Source organism: Trichoderma harzianum, assembly GCF_003025095.1.
Source record: "Trichoderma harzianum CBS 226.95 unplaced genomic scaffold M431scaffold_10, whole genome shotgun sequence".
Lineage (NCBI taxonomy): Eukaryota > Fungi > Ascomycota > Sordariomycetes > Hypocreales > Hypocreaceae > Trichoderma > Trichoderma harzianum.
The window spans coordinates 960,945-981,203 of NW_020209258.1; the positions used below are offsets into that span (position 1 = coordinate 960,945).

At 48.6% G+C, this 20,259-nt stretch overlaps 6 protein-coding genes across 6 annotated transcripts; 4 read left to right on the top strand and 2 right to left on the bottom strand.

The window, feature by feature from the left end:
* Positions 1 to 306: 306 nt before the first annotated feature.
* M431DRAFT_18677 (hypothetical protein) lies at positions 307 to 1,745 on the bottom strand (the record flags this gene model as incomplete). The annotated part of the gene is made up of 7 exons (XM_024913185.1): positions 307 to 430; positions 502 to 785; positions 854 to 960; positions 1,025 to 1,229; positions 1,279 to 1,385; positions 1,471 to 1,646; positions 1,702 to 1,745. 7 exons carry the CDS (start codon positions 1,743 to 1,745, stop codon positions 307 to 309), a joined length of 1,047 nt encoding a protein of 348 aa, XP_024772019.1.
* A 639-nt stretch (positions 1,746 to 2,384) lies between these two features.
* M431DRAFT_91664 (hypothetical protein) lies at positions 2,385 to 3,512 on the top strand (the record flags this gene model as incomplete). The annotated part of the gene is made up of 1 exon (XM_024924286.1): positions 2,385 to 3,512. The coding sequence occupies one exon, from the start codon at positions 2,385 to 2,387 to the stop codon at positions 3,510 to 3,512; it is 1,128 nt and encodes a 375-aa protein (XP_024772020.1).
* Positions 3,513 to 3,879: 367 nt separating this feature from the next.
* Positions 3,880 to 5,128, top strand: M431DRAFT_7763 (hypothetical protein; the record flags this gene model as incomplete). The annotated part of the gene is made up of 2 exons (XM_024922597.1): positions 3,880 to 3,994; positions 4,056 to 5,128. 2 exons carry the CDS (start codon positions 3,880 to 3,882, stop codon positions 5,126 to 5,128), a joined length of 1,188 nt encoding a protein of 395 aa, XP_024772021.1.
* Positions 5,129 to 6,995: 1,867 nt separating this feature from the next.
* Positions 6,996 to 11,935, top strand: M431DRAFT_90884 (hypothetical protein; the record flags this gene model as incomplete). The annotated part of the gene is made up of 2 exons (XM_024924195.1): positions 6,996 to 7,295; positions 7,934 to 11,935. The coding sequence occupies 2 exons, from the start codon at positions 6,996 to 6,998 to the stop codon at positions 11,933 to 11,935; spliced, it is 4,302 nt and encodes a 1,433-aa protein (XP_024772022.1).
* Positions 11,936 to 12,213: 278 nt separating this feature from the next.
* M431DRAFT_510516 (hypothetical protein) lies at positions 12,214 to 13,775 on the bottom strand. The gene has a single exon (XM_024919496.1). The coding sequence runs from the start codon at positions 13,586 to 13,588 to the stop codon at positions 12,389 to 12,391; it is 1,200 nt and encodes a 399-aa protein (XP_024772023.1). The 5' UTR covers positions 13,589 to 13,775; the 3' UTR covers positions 12,214 to 12,388.
* Positions 13,776 to 14,322: 547 nt separating this feature from the next.
* M431DRAFT_91442 (hypothetical protein) lies at positions 14,323 to 17,110 on the top strand (the record flags this gene model as incomplete). Its single annotated transcript, XM_024924263.1, has 4 exons — positions 14,323 to 14,797; positions 14,857 to 15,173; positions 15,234 to 16,194; positions 16,254 to 17,110. 4 exons carry the CDS (start codon positions 14,323 to 14,325, stop codon positions 17,108 to 17,110), a joined length of 2,610 nt encoding a protein of 869 aa, XP_024772024.1.
* Positions 17,111 to 20,259: the final 3,149 nt, after the last annotated feature.

Here is a 20,259-nt window from a genome sequence, read left to right on the forward strand (position 1 = left end):
ATAAGCCTACAAGTTAAGCAATCTTACACAAAGAATGGCCGAGGGACAATCGCATGACATGTTTCCGGGAGCAAGAAGATCATAATTTCTATGCAATAATCTTTTTGAAGCACTAAATAATGAAAAGAATTCTCATAAATTTAGATGCTAATGCGCATATTTCCCACTATAAGGAAACCTATTTTGTAACATTGCGTATACGTTATATGATTACCATTGTCATCTACATATTCTGGTAGCTCTGATAATATGAAGATCCCCACTGCTTGCGCGGTACCAAATATTCTTATTCTAAGCCAGTGATAACTAATGCTTTGGCCCCGACTTGACAATCTCTTCAACTTCCAAGTCGAAGGAATTGTAGAAGTCCGTAATGGCCATTCGAGGCTCCCACCCAATCTCGCGGCTCTTGACAGCAGAAATACGAGCACTATAGGGTGTCATTAGCTTTAGAAGTTCTTTTTTTTTTTTCCAAGAAAAAAAGGCTGGGTATTGACGCACTTAGAGCTCCAGATGACTTCGGCCATATAGGGGTTCAAAAATGATATGTTGAGTGCTTTCGCAAAGTCTTCTGGCTTGATTGCTTTTGGTTCCTTGGATTTCAACAGTCCCTGAGAATACCCGACCTCACCAATGCGCTTCGAAATCCCTAGCCATGAAGTTTCGCCATTTTCAAGAAAATAATAACCATTTTTTCCATACTGAATAGGCTTCCTTTCAATATATCTCTTTAAAATAAGGGAGTAAAATTCAGCGACGTCTGAAATGTGAGCGACATTCCAAAGCTAAGAGACATCATTAGCAATTGCCCTACTGATAAGACCTGCTCTCGGTGATTGCGAAAGAAACGTACACCTTCGCCACTGCCTAGCACAACGGCCTCTTTCTCGTGGAGAGAGACGCCAACTAGTGCAGGTATTTGGATTGATCTTCGATTGCCAAATCCAGTTCCTTGGCCATCTGTTCATGATTAGCCGTCCTATCAAGACGAATAAATGTGGGTGTTGTATTTAGGGGAGCGTACAAATGAGTGGCGGGTTTACGATGACTGTGTTGACGCCTAGGCGTTCTCCAGCATCGGTGATGGTAACATCGACCTTCCGTGTGATCCACGCCTCAGAGTGTTCTTTTTCCCATCCGTAGTTGTCATCTTTGTCCGTTCGAATCTTTATGTCTTTTGATTCTGGCTGGGTAATAGGGTGGTCTCCAAAATTTGAAGTACCAGAGGTCTACCTGCTGTTAGTACTGAATAAGTGGATTCTGGAGTAGAAAACTTACGTGGATATACAACACATCCTTTTCAGTAGTCTGTTTCCGGATTCCGAGTCCCTCAATCAAAGCTAAGCAAGACGGCTCGTCAAGGGATGATGCGCAGCTAATGACAACTGCAAGCGTGGATTGCAATTTCTATTAGCGGATACACAAGCTACAATACATGTACATATGAGCATTGTATATAGAGTAACTCACCATCATGTTCTGATGCGACCTTTTTTATTGTCTCGATATCATGTAGCCCATCAAAATGAATTGGAGTGGCCCCCAACTCCCAGACTCCGTCGCGACTCGCTATCGACCGTACGAGTGCCGAGATAGCAATATCCTTTCCGAAGTCGTCCAACAAAACTTGAAGCACAGAGCCACCACTGCTGTTGTTTAGCGTGTATCTGAACATCATGATACATGCACCCAGCCACTTACATATAACCGGATGCTCCAGTCAGCAACACCTTGACCTGTGACATTTTGAAAGCAGTGTAAGGTTTCTGGGCTAGTCTGGGGTACTAGGTATGCTTTAGTATTGTCTGGATACAGCCTATAAGTAGGTATCATAAGATTTTATTTGCGAATTTTTTTTTTTCTACGAGACATGCTTGTAGTGATTTTTGCAATTAGCCTTGTAGTTGCATTCGCTGTTGCAGAGTGCTTATGATATCCGATACCGTCCACGTAAACCTCCGAAGGTGTATGAAGTAAGCTTATTACCAATCTGCTGACATGATGTTAAGTTTAAACTAATACGACTAATCAAAGTGGGAGACTTGATTCAGCTGTAATCTATGTGGAGCGCAAACCAATCACCCAATTACGCCTAAGTTTTTAGTCCAACCACCCAGGAATACCATAGTTGGACGGTGACATGACGGATAGTTGATATCAACGTATAGATGTGACAAATCCCACTTGATGACCCGTGGGAGTGTGACTGGATTTCTAATGTAAATGATAGAATGCACTTGTTTGTTTTTGACAACCATTTACTACTACAAATTAGTATCAGATGTATGAGGTAGACTACTTATACATATATTATCAAATGTCTGACCATTGCTATCCCCGATTCATAAGTTAATAGAAGCTGATATTCCATCTTCAATATTACCATGAGCCTTACCAGAATTTTCGTTATTGGCGGCACGGGAGCGCAGGGCCGGGCGGTTATAGAAGGTTTAACGGGCGAGGGCAAGTACCAATGCTGCGTCCTCACAAGAGTGCTCGACAGTGAGCCTGCCAAATACCTAGCTACGCTTCCCGGCGTGGAGCTCGTCAAGGGATCGTTTACCGATGAGAGATTACTACGCAGCCTCTACAGTACGTGCGACGGTGCTTTCGTTAACATCGATGGCTTCAATGTGGGCGAAAAGGGAGAGACCTTTTGGGCTATTCGAGCTTTTGAACTTGCCCTCGAATCCAAAACCATCAAGTTTTTTGTCTACGGGAACTTGGATTATACGTACAAGAAGTCGGGATACCGACCTGAGTTTCGCACTGGCCACTACGATGGCAAGGGCAGGGTGGGAGACTGGATTCTCTCTCACAGCCCCAGTCTAAAGATGTTCAACTCGCAGGATAACATGAAGATTGCGCTCTTCACCACCGGACCCTACATCGACATGATGCTCTCGCCGGGCACTGTGATCACACCTAATATTGAAACGGACGAGGCTGGAGAAGCCGTTGTCACATGGAGAGCGCCGCTTGGCGACGGTGCCTGTCCACACGTCGCCCTGGACGATTGCGGGCACTACGTGCTGTGGCTGTTTGACAACTACAACGAAGCTGACGGAATGAATCTCGAAACGTCCATATCCCACATCCGGTATGAGGAGTTTGCCACAGCATTCAACAAGGTGACGGGCAAGAAGGCCCGCTTCGTCGACGTCGATTTGGATACGTGGTGGAAGGAGGGCCCATTCAAGCATCGTCAAGAAAATGCCGCGGGCTATGGCACCGATGTCTCTGATCCCGCAACCATGACCATGAAGCAGAATTTTGACGGCTACTGGACGACCTGGCGGCACTCGGGGGGGAACATTGGTGTTGTTCAGCGCGACTATGCACTGCTAGACAGAATCCACCCCCATCGCATCCGTACCGTGGAGGAATGGTTCACGTTGCAGGACCACAAGAGCCGAGAAGCAGGGACAGGCTCGTTGTGGGAGCGTATCCAGCCAGCGGCGTTGAAGCCTCTTCTCAAGATCCAGGCGGACCAGTGGAAAAGCCCTGTCTAAGCTCTCATCTCATGCTCTCGGAATGTCTGCACTGCTCTGCTTATATACATTAGTAGGTAGTTGAAGCTTTCCAATGCTTTATATCCGGTACACGTTATAGGTAGTAGGTGGATTGGAGGTAAATACTACATGTACCTAGTAAGCAATTGAATGACGTTGGGAGGGGCAAATTCTCTCAAATCATTCTATGACTGCTGCACGGCATGTAAAAAAAGAAAAAAAAAAAAATGGAGGGGTTGATATCGCGATAAGAGCTCTAGGCGAATGCCCCGCCATACGCTCAGCCTTGCAATTGTAGACTTTAGTTTATCTCAAGTCGAAGCAGTATAGATCACTATTTCAACAACTACTAAACTGCACTATAAAGATGCCACCTAGACTACCTCTCAAGGGCTTCTTGGCCGCTGCCCGATCTGCTCTCACAGCTCCCCCAGCCCAAAGATCAAGTCCTCTCACCTTGGTGATTGGCAATGAGTCTGCAGGTGTGTCATCTCACATCACCACAATTGCTTCAACTATAGCCTCTGACTAGCGTATTTAAAGACCTCGATTCACTATGCTCAGCCGTAGTGTTGGCGTATATCCGCTCCAATACATCTCCTCACACTCTACACATCCCCCTCTCAAACATTCCCCGGTCTGATCTTGTTCTACGAACTGAGATGACCGCCGTCCTGCAGCAAGCTGGATTGGCCCCTACAGACATCCTCACGCTATCTGAACTTCCCGATCTCAAACCTGAAGATACAGAGTGGTTTCTGGTAGACCACAATGCTTTGACAGGCGACCTGAAGAAATTCCAGTCCCGAGTCATCGGCTGCATCGACCACCACGTTGACGAGAACGTCACCAGCCCAGACGTTAAGCCACGCATTGTCGAGCCCTGCGGAAGTTGCATGAGCCTCATCATCGAAGAATCCCGTGCAGCATGGGACGCCTTTGCTCCGCTAGAATCTGAAGATGCCGCTGTCGAGGACGATAACCTGGCTAAACTCGCTTTGGCACCCATTGTCATCGATACTCTAGATTTAAAGGAGGAGCACAAGGTCAAACCAAAGGACATCCTCGCCGCAGAATATCTGCACACAAAAGTCCATCATCATAACCATTTCCACCAAACCAAATTCTTCAAAGAAATCACCGCCGTCAAAGAGGATATCTCGAAGCTTAGTTTTCAAGACATCTTCCGCAAGGACTACAAGGAGTGGGAAGAAGCAGGTCTCAAGCTGGGTATTAGCTGCGTTGTCCAAAATTTCGATTACTTACTTGAAAAGGCTAACAAGCCCGACGTCTTCATCATTGAACTTGCTTCTTGGGCTAAGGAAAGGAAGCTTGACGTCGCCAGTGTCATGACCACGTCGGATCCTGGTGGAGAATTCCAGCGTCACCTCCTTGTGTGGGGAATTACAGACAGGGGCGTCGAAGCGGCGAGGAATTTCCCTAGTGTTGCAAAGAATTTGAAGTTGGAGCAATGGAAGGATGGGTTGTTGGATGGTGATGATGGGAAGAGAAAGGCATGGAGGCAGAAAGACTTGTCTGCGAGCAGGAAGCAGGTTGCGCCGCTGCTTCGAGATGCCCTCAAGACTGTGAATGGAACGTCTCAGTCACAGCTATAGAATTGCTGCTATTGTAGAAAGCGAAAGAAAAGAGATTGGCTGTTTATACGCCATTTATGATTGTCTAATTTATACAAACAAACTATGTTACATAAAATATGAGAGGCCTTGTTGGGAACGCAAAGTAATACAGTCATAAGCCCCTTTGGAGCGGCGTCTTTTATACATGATTTCATCCCTTTGCCCAATCCCAGATTTGCCAATGCTCATCAAATAGATACATCTACATCTTTTTATAGATTTCCAGCCATGCTAATTTTGATTGGACGGCATCTGTCCCGACAACTTGCGAAGTGTCTGTGCCCTCTGTTCTCTCGCCTGTTCTCCAGCATGATGGTGTCGCAAATTCTCAACCTCTCGCAAAACGCGCAAGAATTCCCTATGCACCAATTGCCGCTGGCCAAAAAGGTCAAGCGAATCTTGAGGCGGAGGGTGATGCAGAAGGCTCTCGGCGGCAGGATCTGCAACAAGAATACACGCCTTCAATGACACGTATAGCGGCCCAATAGGCCATACCTTGGGCTCTTCTTTGAGCATTTCGGGATACACCCAACGCAGAGCATCAGTGCACAACTTCCGATCTCCAGTAGCTGCTAGAACGCGGTAAGCAAACTCATACAGCTCTGGCGACCGAGGCAATTGAAATCGAGCAGGTGAGCGGAATGCGTCCCAAAACTTCTCCCACTCTGATCGGTGCGCGTACGCCGCCATGAGTCGCAGGATCTCGCTATTTTTCAACGCAGACTTTTGCCTGGTGGACAGGAGAAACTCCACATTCTTCTGTGCCCGCTGCAGCTCCGGTCCATATGCCGGAGACATGGCGATGGATTCAATGAGAGTGATTAGCCAGTCTTTGGACATGACCGAGAGTCCACGCTCCTCCGCCACGAGATTGAGCTGATCTACCAAAGCAAGTCGTTCTGACGCAGTGTTTTCTTCTGTTAGCTCAGCCCGAAATACTGCAGAAACGAGGCTTTGCAAAGTTTCGCGACTCACGGGGCTTCCGGCCACTTGAAAGTCATGGATGTGTTGCCGCAGTGCACTCAGATCAAACGAAGGGCTACCAAGCTCATCTCCTGTTGCTAGAGTTTCGTCATTCACTGAAGTCGCTCTAGATTCACTGCTCTGAGTACGAGCTTGAAGACGTCGAGCCATGGTCGAGAACTGGCGCTGCTGTTGAGAAGCCAGCTTAAGGGCTTGCCACTGATGAGCAGAAGGGGTGTCGGGCATCTGAATTTTTGAAGTGACCAAAGATTCCAGCTCCAAGGGATTTAGCGGCGTCTTTCCCTTCACCTTTTGCATTTCTTCAAGGTTTCGTTTGAGGATGCCTCTCCAGAGAGTTTCCAAATCAAGTTCGTTTCGCCTCGATTCCGTCATGCATTGCACAACCACGGTTGTTCCCGTCGTCGGTGTACCAAATCCTGAAAATCGACCACTCTCGTCGTAACTGGAAGCTTCTTGTACTCCGTTCTCATGCGCCATGAAATTGACGCAGACCCAGCCCGTCGATATTCCATTATCCGAACCAGGCAAAATCATGGTGTTGCTCCCCAGCATCTTTGCCTTTTTCCTTAGTCTGCGCAGCTTTGTCTTGAGTTCTCCCGGTCCAATTAGCCCATCTGCCCGAGCACCAACTTGGTAGTTTCGCCGCAGCCATCGTACAAAGCGACCTGCTGAAATGTGCAAGTGCCTCTCACTTCGCGCCGTTCCAAAAATCATGATGAGATTGGGGCCGAGTGCAGCTGGCGGATCGAGGTCGCGGAGATCCAGCATTGATAACTCGTCCAGACCCATATCTTCGTATATGTATTTCATCATCGGCTCGAGGAAATGAGGCGCATCTTCGGGTACTTTGGGTAGCGACGCAATGTGCTGCAGCGGCGCATGTCGCGGCGGCTGGACATCTAGAAACCATGGTGTATCCGCGGACTCGTCGCTATCGATAATCTCATCTCCAATATCATCTTCGGTATTTCGTTGTTCAATCGTTGGCTTCGTGTCTTTGTCTTTTTGCGCAGTAGTGCTAAATTGCTGGCTTGGAGGAAAACTTCGTAGTCCTGAGCTTGCCGCCGGTCTGATTCCCCGCGATGCCGATTGTCCAATGCCTGCCAGTGGCCTGGACGCAACGGCCCTCAGAATCGCTCCTCGGCATCCGCAGCACCCCAAAGTCGCAGCCACCGGGCGCGAAATCATCTCTGCTGCCTTTGCCCAGCGCTATCGTGGATGATGCTGATGCTGCACAGCACAAGTGAAATTTCCACATCTGGCAGCGCCTTTGGCTCTACAGAAAAGCTCCCGCAGTGGCGTTGGTGGGGCTGCCGCTATCAATTGCTGCCTCCACGTGACACTTTGCCCAATCCAACCAATCAAGTGTGGCGTCGATGGTACGAGAGAAAAACTTTTGGACGAGCTTCTGTGTGCGGTCCCGCATGATGAAAGTTCTCTCTTGCACCACCAGTAATCTCGATACTGGCGGAACTTTTTGTTCCTGACCAGCACCACTCTTGTATTTTTTTCTTTTCACATTTTGTATTTACTGTTTCTGTCTCAATTTCTCTTTTTGCGTGTGTATATCTCGACCGTCTTCATTGGCGGGTCGATTGATATCTGCATCTCAAGATGCTGTCGAGGCATGCGGGCCGCAGCGCCTCTATTCACCATGCCGCTGCATTCAAGTCAATTAGAACCTCTTCACGACTCCCCTCTCTTCAGGCTTGCATATCTACGTTAAGCCCACAGAATGACGTGGCAAAGAATCTTCGGCCATGGCGTCGTGGGCTAGACCTTGGCTTCGGCTCACACGAGCGAACGCTTGCTACAGCTGTGGATGACTTCAAGGTTGAAGGAATGCCATATAACCACCTCTCAAACTCGTCAATACCACCTTTCCAGGCACCGACATCACCATTTGAGATTCACGCCTTCAACCCGGCATCACCTTTGACTATACCTGAGCCGGGGCCTGCAAGGCCTCAGACAAAAATGAACACCTACGGCATTCCCGGCGAACCTGAAGACATGCTCATGGTATTTGACGCATGCATCAAAGTGGGAAAACTGGAGAGAGCAGCACTGGTGTTGAAGCGTCTTGGCGCCGCTGGAACTACATCTGACGAAGAGCGAATCATTCTCAACAACAGGTATCTCCGAGCATCTCTCCAACAAATGCGCACCAAGCCCGATCGAAAGCAAGCCGAGCAGCTCCACCAGTGGTACGAGCTACAAATAAGAAGCAAGAATTTGCCGCACACGGCCGAAACAATTGCCTGTATGCTCAAGGCATCTCTACTTTCTGAGCGAGGCGCTAGATTGGACCGTCTGGTAAAGCGATACATGGGAATGGCGCCCGACGAAGCTGGGTTACGAGTTCTTAGCATGGATGAAATTCTAAGTGATCAAGACCTTGCCGTCATTACCGAAATCTGCCCAACGTACAACTTTGCGGCCGACGAAGGTGACTTGGAAGACTCAACTCTGACGCCGGAAAAGTACGACGAGGCACAGGCTTCTCCTACCCTTGATACTGAACTTGGCGAGGCAAAAACCTTTGAAAGTGTTCCGGAGCTCATTCCAACCCCGCAGCGAGGAGAAGGCCTCAACACCCTGAAGAAAGGCCTTGGACTCTTGCTGGGGCTACAGGATGTGGACATTTCCAAGCTACCATATTCCGACAGAGTGGACATTCAACTTCAGCTGGAAAGAGACTCAATTGGTTCGGCGATTGAGAAATGGCGTCTCGACAATAAGAATCTACAGAAACGAGGCGTCACCACCGCTTTATCGCCCTCTTCCAGAGAAGGCTCCATGTCACAAAACATGGCGTCCTGGATGAGCGCCATGGAGAGCCGCATCCACCAAGAACTGCGATTGATTGAGCTGTCGGAAGCGAAAAAGTCAAAATCTGACAAAGATCTCACAAGATGTGTCTATGGTCCGTTTATCCAACAGGGTGAACCAGCACGTCTCGCAGCTGTAACGATACTGTCGGTTGTCAACCTTGGAACTGTCCTTGGTGTTGAAAAGGGCATCCCTATCAGTAGGTTGATTACGCATATCGCAAAAGCTGTCCAGGACGATACCGAGATGTACCAGAAAGAACTGGCCGAGAGAAAGGCTCGACGGCAGCGTAAACTTCGCTTTGTGGGCGAGGCGGACAAATCAAAGAAAAGCAAAAAGACTGCCAGCAAAGATGCCAACCCGACTCTACTCGATGCGACTGAGCAGCAGAAAACCATGGAAGAAAATAGCCGGGAACCCTGGTCTATTCAAATCAAAGCCCAAGTTGGCTCAATCCTCCTTCAAATGTTGATCGAATCTGCCAAAATTAACGTTGTGGTAGAGGGTTCAACATCTAAGGAGCTGATTAGCCAATACCAACCAGCATTCAATCATCAAACGCTACTTCGAAAGGGCAAAAAGGTTGGAGCTCTCACTTTCAACACCCACTTGGTTGAGCAGCTAAAGCGGGAGCCAATGGGTGATTTCATTGCCAAGCATCTCCCCATGGTTGTTGAACCCAAGCCTTGGTCGTCCTTCAGTGAAGGCGGATTTTTGGACAGCAAAACTAGCCTTGTCCGAGTGAAGCCTGGAGACGTCGAGCAAAAGTTGTACAGCAACGCGGCGATAAAGCGTGGAGATATGACGCAGGTGTTCAAAGGCCTGGATATCTTGGGTAAAACAGCATGGATCATTAATAAGGATACCTTGAATGTTATGATGGAGGCGTGGAACAGTGGCGAAGAGATTGCCGACATACCCCCTCTCCACCCAAACTTGGAAACCCCAACAGAGCCGGATGCTTCAGCAGACCCCCTTGTCCGGGGCAAATGGATTCGACAAGTTAAAGCCATCGAGAACGAGCGATCAGGCTTACACTCCCAGAGATGTTTTATGAATCTGCAACTGGAGATTGCACGAGCCTTCCGTAACCAGACGATATATTTCCCACACAATGTCGACTACCGAGGAAGAGCTTATCCTATGCCAACGTATCTCAACCACATGGGTGCTGATCATGCGCGAGCCATTTTGAAATTCGCCAAAGGCAAAGAGTTGGGAGTGCGGGGTCTGCGGTGGCTGAAAATTCATTTGGCTAACGTGTACGGCCTTGACAAGGCCAGCTTTGATGAACGTGAAGCCTTTGCGAATGACAACGTGGAAAACATTATTGACTCCGCGACCAATCCCTTGGCAGGCAGTAGATGGTGGCTCAAGGGTGAAGACCCGTGGCAGTGTCTCTCCGCGTGCTTTGAACTCAAGGCCGCCCTTGAGCTTCCTGACCCCACAAAGTTTATATCACATCTACCGGTTCACCAGGATGGTACTTGTAACGGACTCCAACACTACGCAGCTCTCGGTGGTGACACATGGGGAGCGAAGCAGGTTAATTTGGAGCCTGGAGAGAGGCCTGCCGATGTGTACTCTGCAGTCGCCAACCTGGTCAAGGAGGCCATCGCTAAAGATATGGAAAAGGAGAACAAGTTTGCACTGGCGCTTCATGGAAAGATAACCCGCAAAGTGGTTAAGCAGACTGTGATGACGAACGTCTACGGTGTTACCTTTGCTGGAGCCAAGAAGCAAATCTGCAAGCAAATCGACGCCTTGTATCCTAATCTGGGCAAAGAATGCGGCATTTCCAACATTCTCTTGTCTACTTATATTGCGAAGCAAGTCTTCCAAGCTCTTGCCACCATGTTCAGGGGTGCCCACGACATCCAGTATTGGCTTGGAGAGATTGGTGGGCGTGTGTGCCGAGCGCTGACTCCAGCTCAGCTACAACAAATTGTCGACTCGTACAGCGAGGGCGAGGATGGCGCTTCTCGCGCTAGCAAAACCAAGAAAAAGACACCTGCTGGAAAGAAGGGCGAATTCGACGATCTTATTCAGCAGTTTCGTTCATCCGTTGTTTGGACAACGCCACTTCGAATGCCTGTCGTTCAGCCTTATCGCAAGACTACTGCACGCGAAATCAAGACTTGTCTTCAAGCTGTCATCTACCCTTTGAGCGATCAGACGGATCCCGTCAACAGGAGGAAACAGCTCCAAGGATTCCCTCCCAACTTCATCCACTCTCTAGATGCCAGTCACATGTTGTTGTCGGCGCTGGAATGTGATGCTCGAGGACTCGACTTTGCTGCTGTCCACGATTCATTCTGGACACATGCTGCAGATCTCGATGTTATGAATGAAGTCTTGCGAGATGCCTTTATCCGAATCCACGAAGAGGATGTCGTTGGCCGCTTGGGCGCCGAGTTTGAGGCCCGTCACCAGGGGTCTATCTATCTTGCAAAGATTGACCCCGATACCCCGGTCGCTCAAAAAATCAAAGAACTACGCAAGAAGAGCAAGCTGTCTCCCAAGGAAGAACTTCTCCTTGAGCATAAGCGCAACCAGCTGAAACTCTCCGGGAACCCTTGGGACCTCGAAGCTGCCAAGCAAATCGTCACCCCCGCGTCTGTGTATGAGGACATGATGGCTGCCGAAGTCGACATGGACATCCAAGAGGACGCCAAGGATATTGGACTTGGTGCCATCCCGGAAGATGAAGCCCCCAGCGTCAGTGCAGAGGAGATTGAGGCCCAAACCGGAGACTCCTCTCAAGCTGCGGAGCTGGCTGAGCGACTCATGAAAGACATGGAGTCGTCCTTCTTTGAAACCCAGATTACGGGGCAGAAGAGTGTGGCTCCGGTCAAGAAGCAGAAGAAGACACCGCTTCCTGTTTGGCTGCCGCTTACTATCCCGAAGGTTCCTGAGAAGGGCGATTTCGACGTGAAGCGCTTGAGAGAGAGCAAGTATTTCTTCTCATAGAAGGACAAAGACAGTGCGGCGTATATACTTTGCGTCTATTGCTATGACCATGTATGATTCATAACGGATATAAAAAAAAGGAGAATCGGAAAATGGAGAGGGTTAGGGGGTTTGGTTTGGCGTTGAAAATCTTGTGCATCTATATGGCGTTTTCGTTTATTCAGCACTGGAGTTTGAAGAACTTGGGGGCATTTTTCAGCGATTTTGTATACAAGCAATGTATATTAGGATTCCAGATGGGGGAATTGATTGACGACACCGAAATGGTGGTTGGTCAGCTGTACATCAATGCAGCACTCCACGGTCATGGCCAAGCCATGATAAAAAATTATGTAAAAAACAATCAAACTATCAGACAAAGTCGATTTCACGTAAAGAACTTTGAATCGTGTAAAATAGTTTCATGTGTCGTCAAGAGTCTTTTCACTTGGTCTATGTATAATATTTGTCTGTTTACCTGACGGTAGCATTCGCCAGGGACTTGACTGTGCAAACACCGCCGCTCTCAGTCACCAACTTACCAACGCCAGTCTTGCCAAGAACCTCAACGACACTAGCGTCAAATGCAGCCTCAAGGTTATCAGTGGTGGTGAAGCCGGGCTGGAAAGTCTCCCAAATCTTCTTCTTGGGGTTCAAAACACCCTCAGGCTCACCCTTCCATCCTTCAAAGTAGACACGCTCACCAGCCTTGGCACCCTCAGGAGGAGTAACCAGCTCGACGGGGCCCTTGTGGTCGTCGGCTTCGCCCTCCTTGACCTTGGGAGAGGCGGCGAGGACCATGGCGCAAGACTTGATACCTCGCATCTTGACAGGCTTCAGGTTGGCCACGACAACGACCTTGCGGCCCTGCATCTCCTCGAGGGGAACAAGGCCGTTGAGACCGGAGCAGACGGTACGGCAGATCTGGCCCTCGTACTCGGTGGTGTCCTCGCCAGCGGGATCACCCATGGCAATGGTGGAAACGAAGAGAGAGTCGGCATCGGGGTGGTTGATGGCCTTCAGGATGTGGCCGACACGGAGATCGATCAGGCTGGGAGAAAGAGGAGCGGCAGCAGCGGGAGCCTTTTGGGGCTTGGGAGCCTTCTCCTTCTTCTCCTTCTTAGGCTTGTCACCTCCGGCGGCGGCGGCGGCAGTGCCCTTGGCCTCAGCAACGACCTCCTTGGCCTTCTCCTTGACCTCCTTTGCCTTTTCCTTGGTGCGGTCGGCGAGAGTAGCCTGGCCTCCAGCAGCAGCAGCAGCAGCCTTCTCCTTCTTGAGGCGCTCCTTTTCGGCCTTGGCGTCAACGGGAGGCTTGACGTACAGGACCTCCTCCTGGTTAACCTTGACCTTCTGGTCGTCCTTTAGCTCCAGGCCAAAGACGGCGGCGTTCTGGACAAAGTCAATGTGGCGGACAATGTGAGGAAGGCCCTTCTCGCCGGTACGCTCCTCGGGAGTCCACTTGGCGACAAGAGGAGCAAGAGTCTCATAGATGGCGACATCAGCCTTGCTGGGCTTGCTGCCGAGAAGAGTGGTGCGGCTAGACAGATGGCCGTTGAGAGTCTCGAGAATCTCAGACTTGTTGTCGGCGGACTTGAGGCGTTCCGAGGTGGTGAGCCATTGCTGGATCTCGGCCTCCTCAGTGGCAGAGTACTTTTGAGAGCTGAGGGCTGCCATCCTGATGGAAAGATAGGAGACTGGGCTGCGATAAGACGAATGGGCTGAGATGCTCGGGAATGAGCGAATGACTCGACGCAGAAACAGATTTGCTAGTGGTGAAGATGAAGCCTTGGATGCTGGCTTCTGTTGTCTATGTGAGTGTGAGTGTGAGCTTTGGGGTGAGTGACTCTGAGATGGACAATTTTTTGGTGGCGGGGTCGAATCATGGTGGGATGGAGGGGCAGATTTCGGGTCTTGTGGCGGAGGCGCCTCTCACCAGCCACGATCCAGCTAGAAGCGTGGCTTGCCGCCAAAATGCTGGCGATCGGACACTTTACGCGCAACACAAGAAAAGAAGGGAGAGACACGTGACGGCGTTGCCATTTCGCGTTTCTCTACGTCACGCTGCAGTTCAGCTCTCTTCACGATTTGCTTCCCTTGGATCCGAGGAAAAGGTGAATGCAGCTTGGATTCGCTGCAATTGGCTCTTTTTCGCAGTGCAACACTTCACTTTTGTATCACATTCCTCTTGGTTCCTGCATTAGTGCATTTCACTTGCTTTCTCTGGGAATTTTTCACGCGCCTCTCTTCTTGTGTGACTTGTGAATTCTTGGCCACTCGGCTGCATCGGAGAATATTGGCCTTGATTTACTGGACGACATAACTTGTTTGCGTGTTTCTTGTTTTGAAGGTTATTTTCTGTTACGATTATCATCATGGCCAATACCTCGGCTTCGGAGGTTGAATCAATCATGTCGAATTCACGGACACCACCAACCACCGCACCTAGCACTCCGCCTACCGACCCTTTTGACGATCAGGAAGATGTAGGCCTCGTTGATGAGGATATCATCAAGGAAGAGGCTAAAGCGCGGCTCGCCAACACCGCTGTGGAAGAGAAAAGACGCGCCAATCTTCTTAAACAGCGAAGAAAGAAGAAGGCCGAGACCAAGGCAGAGCGAGAAGCTAAGGCGCGTGAGCTGGACGAGCTGCTACAGAAGAGTGCCGCTTTTAGCGATATTCTTACCAAGAAGACACAAGTCCTTGGTCGTGTTGGTAGTAGTTTAGATGGAAAGAAGCTTGGTGAGCACAACCTGCAGATGGCTGCACAGCCAAAGTGCATGGTTGGTGGTACGATGCGCGAGTACCAGCTTGAAGGACTTACTTGGATGTATGAGATTTGCTCACAGGGTATGAGCGGCATTCTGGCTGACGAGATGGGTCTGGGTTAGTGAAGCCTTTCTCTTCTCATCCTTCTCATCTAACTGCGTTCTAACTTTTCATAGGCAAAACGATCCAAACCATCTCACTGATTGCACTTTTACGAGAACAAGAACAGTATCTTGGGCCTCATCTCATAGTGGCGCCCCTGAGCACGCTATCAAATTGGATTGACGAGTTCCACAAATGGGTGCCATCTATTCCGATTGAGATGTATCATGGCAACAAGGCCCAGCGAGAAGAAATCTTTCACAAGAAGATTATGAGCCATCTCAAGTCTGGTCGCCCCACCAATAAGTTTCCCGTCGTTTGTACATCCTACGAGATGGTCATCAATGACCACCATAACCTATCCCGGATCAAATGGGAGTTCATCATCATCGTAAGCGTCTTGGCCTCTACTTCAATTCCTTGAATCGCTTGCTAACGCACTCTCAAACAGGACGAGGGTCACCGTATGAAGAATGCCGACGCAAAGTTATTCCAGCAACTGCGACAGTTTTCATCTGCTACTCGCCTTCTGATCACCGGTACACCGCTCCAGAACAATCTGAAAGAACTTTGGTCACTACTTCACTTTTTGTTGCCAAACATCTTCACCGACTGGGAGGCCTTTGAATCTTGGTTCGACTTTTCTGAGTTGGAAGATGAGAAAGGGACTCAGCAGTTCATTGAGGACCAAATGAAGCAAGATTTGGTTAAGAAAATCCATCTCATTTTGCAGCCGCTTCTACTTCGCCGTATCAAGCAAGACGTCGCCGCTTATCTGCCCAAAAAGAGAGAGTATGTTCTGTTTGCTCCAATGACAAAGGAGCAGACGGACTTGTATAATGTCATTTCTAACAAAAACATGGACACTCGATCATACCTCGAAGATAAAGCTGTGGAGATAATTCGCAGCAAGACGGCATCCCGGGCTTCTACTCGATCTTCTTCCCGAACAAGAGCGACAACAAAGGCGGAAAAGGACGACAAGGCAGCTTCTCTACCCGTTCGACAAAAAGCTAGAGGCACAAAGGTCGAAGAACGGTCAAAATCGCCGGCTCCAAACGCGTTTAGCCTTATGATGGGTAAACGGGGTCCAGGGCGACCGCCTAAGAATGCAAAGCCTGACCCCGTTTCAACACCCACAAACCAAAAGTCGAAGCGGAAGAGTCCTCCGACATCTGTTGTATCAGAGACCAAAAGCGCAAAGTCTAGTCGACAATCGACTCCATTAAGCGTCCGCAGCCGTCGCCAAGCCCGTTCATACAAGGAGGCCGATTCTGATGAGGAGAAAATGTCTGATGATGAATTTGAAGCAAAGTTGGCCAATGAAATGGTCAACGAAGAGGACGATGATAAGAGTTCAGAACCAATGTCTGCTGAGGAACTGGAACGAGCGCAGACTCTCGATATGGCCAGTATGTTTTCTCTTATTTCCCTCTACGTTCAGATTACTTAGATGCTAATATCTCCGCAGAAAAGCAGATTTCACGCAAGAAGCTGGGCAACCCCCTGGCCCAGCTCCGGCTGGTTTGCAATACGCCACACAATTTTTACAATCCGTGGGCTGTTGCTACAGATATTCCAGTGGATGAGAGTATTGTCACAGCTTCTGGAAAGATGCTTCTTCTCGATCGACTGTTGAAGCATCTTTTCATTGATGACCACAAGGTGCTCATATTTTCGCAGTTTACTACACAGCTAGACATTTTGGAGGATTATTGCAGAGAACTACGTGGCTGGAAAGTCTGCCGCATTGATGGCAGCATTGCTCAAGCGGACAGACGTGAGAGCATCAAGCTTTTCAACGAAGACCCAGCATACAAGATCTTTCTGCTATCTACTCGTGCAGGTGGTCAGGGAATCAATCTGGCCTCTGCGGACACTGTCATTCTCTTTGACAGCGACTTTAACCCTCAACAGGATTTGCAGGCTCAGGACCGCGCGCATCGTATTGGCCAAACCCGCCCAGTGCTAGTGTATCGTCTCGCCACGAAGGGAACGGTGGAGGAATCCCTGTTGCTTTCCGCTGACGCCAAGCGACGACTGGAAAAGCTCGTTATCCGCAAGGGCGGATTCAAGACAATGGGTCAAAAGCTCAACGAAAAGGAAGAGGATTTAGATCCTGATACGTTACGAGCTTTACTGCTCAAAGACGGCGAAGTGTACGAAGCATCGGGAGGAGACGATATCTTGAGCGATCAAGATCTAGAGACTATTTGTGATAGGAGTGAGGAGGCATTTGCGAGGGCTGCCAGGGGAGATGGCGATGCGGATGGATTCAGAGTCGTTGAGACGGGCGCTGACTCGATCAAGATGGCTAGAAAGGGCTGATTTATTTGCTGAACTACGAATATGATGGTTACAATGAAGTACAATAATATATTGCTAGATGAGAAATAGTTATGAACATAGATGAAGAACTGACTGAATGACTTGTCAATGAAGTGGCCTAAAGTTAGTGAAAAGGAACGAGTGAAGAGAGATCTGGGAGGCGAAGACTACAAGGCCATAGCTACCCGAGAGAGTTTACACAACACTAGAAAAAATCGACTTTCGTTCATCAAATCTCTTGGAATCAAATCAAATTGATAGGAATAATGTGAAGCATTAGAACTTCACTGTGTAATAAACCCCCCACACGAAGCAGCTTCGTCTTGAATTCTCTTGGGCTTGGTCCGACACGATCGATATTTTCACAGCATTTTTAACTCTCTCCCATTCCTGGAGAGATGAATTGACTTGGCTTGGCAAAGGATTCTAGCGAGACGGGCCAGTAGAATTTCTCTTTTAGCGCTTACCTCGAAATTATACGAACTCGAAGCATAGGCGGCCGGGGTTTCATTGCAACTTTAGCCTCCCCCAAGGTGATAAATCCTGGAGGATCACAAAGAGGCTCAATTGGGCAGGCACTTTTGGGATTTTAGCCAGCTTGAGCTCTTCACAGCATTTTTAAACAACCTCGAGGCCATGGGAGTTTAGAGGGATCTTTGGGCCAACGGCGACAATCTGGTTTCACAGCAATTTTAACTCTACCTAAGTTCATATTATGGAGGACAGGAGGGGCTAAGTGGGAACAAAGTACTTTTCGGATTTTGGGCAAGAAGAGTTTCTTTACAGTATTTTTAACGTCCTCGAGGCCGTGAGAGATGGAACCGAGCTGGGTTCCATATTCTTGAAGGATGCTCAGCATCTTCTATTATCGTTCCTGCTTCCAGTTTCTTCAAGTCTAACTAAGTATCCTAGCATCTGCTATTTTGCTACTCCTCCACCACTTAAAAATCGATGCTATTTAGACCTGCTGCAAGGGCGTGAAATTCCTCGCAGAGAAATATTGCACGTCAAGGTTATGCTAGTGATTGGTCCCAAGTCGATTCTGCCTCACGCCTTGGGCGGAGTCGATTGACCTTGCTCGTATGCGATTGGAGCCAAGTGTCTACGCGTCTCTAGCGTCCTTGAGCCTCCAGGTTGGGCAGTTTTTCACAGCAATTTTAACCTCCCTCAAGGCAGTATGATGGAGGAGTTGAGGAGATTTAATTGGGAAACTTTGGGCAGCAATGGGCCTAACCTGAGCGCACCAGAATTCTTTACAGCACTTTGAGCACCGCCTTAGAGCACAAGAGGTTCAATTGAGTTGGATTCTGTACTCTTGCGAGATGTCTTGTCGTCATGGCTGGTCGCTGGAGGGTTGTTTGCAACAACACAACAAAGCGCAGCCCCGTCTCAACTAATAGCCTGGAACAAAAACCAAGGAAATGAACACTCTTACTGCTCCCTATGTGTCAGTATTCTCACTCCGGTACGTCTAAAGCTGATTGAGCTCAGTATTTCTCATCTCTTCTGATAATTGGAGATCCTGGGTCGACTTGGCCTCTTTCTAGCAGGATGATGAGTCGTATATATTCCACTAACTATGATGGTTTACTAAGAGGTTGATTACCGCCACTGTCTCACTTAAAACTCGAATAGTGAACGAAGAAAGTTCAAACATCCACGGATGTCGCATGCATCCCCTCCGTCTTTGCATAGGTAGTTTGAGAATGCTAAGGAGGCATCGATGTTAAGTTCACGATATGATCTGAAGGCATCCACCGAGGCCTCCAATGAAGCCAATTCCACAGCATTCTAATCTCTTTCGATGCCTAAAAAATTAAGTGGGCTCTAATATCTTGCAGCATGAACAGGAAAGTCTCGTCATAATTACTCGCATAGTTGCTTTCACAGAATCACGAGTTATCAATTCTACCCTATGCCCCTTGAACATGACGGCAACGATCAATTACCCTGTAATCAGCTCATGATTTCACAAAGATCTTCATGAGCGAATAGTCAACTTCACAATTGGTACACCAGTCACGTTTTGCAAAAGAGTGACCTTCTAGCACCCCAAGTCGACTATCCAGTATCTCGTATCCTAAATCACAAAGCTCAACATGAGCGGCCACTTACCTGCTCACTAATATCGTATATAGTGGGAGATTAATAATGGTATTAGATATTTGAAGAACAAGGTCCTCGTATCAAAAGGCATTTGAAGGTGTATATTATTACGGTATTTAAATTGCAAGTATATGTAGTCACTGGAGTGTAGAGTCTTAAGTTATGCTCGATTGCCGCTCCCTCAAACAAATACCTTCATAAGACGGTTGTATGGACGTTTGCTTAGTATTAGATATCTTCTGCTTTCTGTAATCATCACTACTTTTTCAAGTCAGCCCATGGTTTATTACGCCTTCAATTGTGAAAATTGCTGCTAGATGGTGTGACGCGACGCGTAACTCAATGCCGCGGTTCTCTCATGTCAGTGAAACTCGGCCTACCACAATGTCAGGCACATATGAGCAGGGTGGGTATGCAAACTTGGTTTTTCTTCACAGCAGTTTTAACCTCTTCCGGAGGCAGCCGAGGCTAGCTCCCGGGGGGGCCTACTTCACAACCTCTTCAACTCCGCCCAAGACCTGGCTTGACGGATCTGACAAGGGAAGCGTCATGGACACAATCAGCACGCCTTGAGATGGGTAATATGATGAATCTCGTTTAATATGTATTTGTCATAGCCTGCTATTGCTGCCTTGTTTCAATCTCCTGTTATCACTATCCATTCTAATATCTGCCATTATGGCTACCCTCGGTGTAACACTTGACGCTGGTTATTAATGTCGTAGCGTTGTATCTAATGACTTATATAACGGTCAGGCGTTATGTGCCGATCGTTTCTAGATTGCCTGCTGACAGAACTTGCCTCACCGTGACTCAGGCCTTACACAACAATTTGAACCTCTATCTCTATCGAGACCTCCTCCGTCGAGACTCCGTTTTCTTGCAGGGGTAATGGCCGTGTCCTTCCAAGATGGGGATAGTAGTAGGAGGGTGTCAGTTGTTTTACGAGGATGCCATCTGCGAAATGTTATTCGTGCTTTAGAGCATGTGATATGTGCTGTGATCAAGGTTCTTACGGCAGGGTTTTGGTGTAAGTGGACATG

What these genes read in the sequence shown, in the direction of transcription:
- M431DRAFT_510516 (XM_024919496.1), bottom strand. Translation starts at nt 13,588, where the DNA reads ATGGCAGCCCTCAGCTCTCAAAAGTACTCTGCCACTGAGGAGGCCGAG.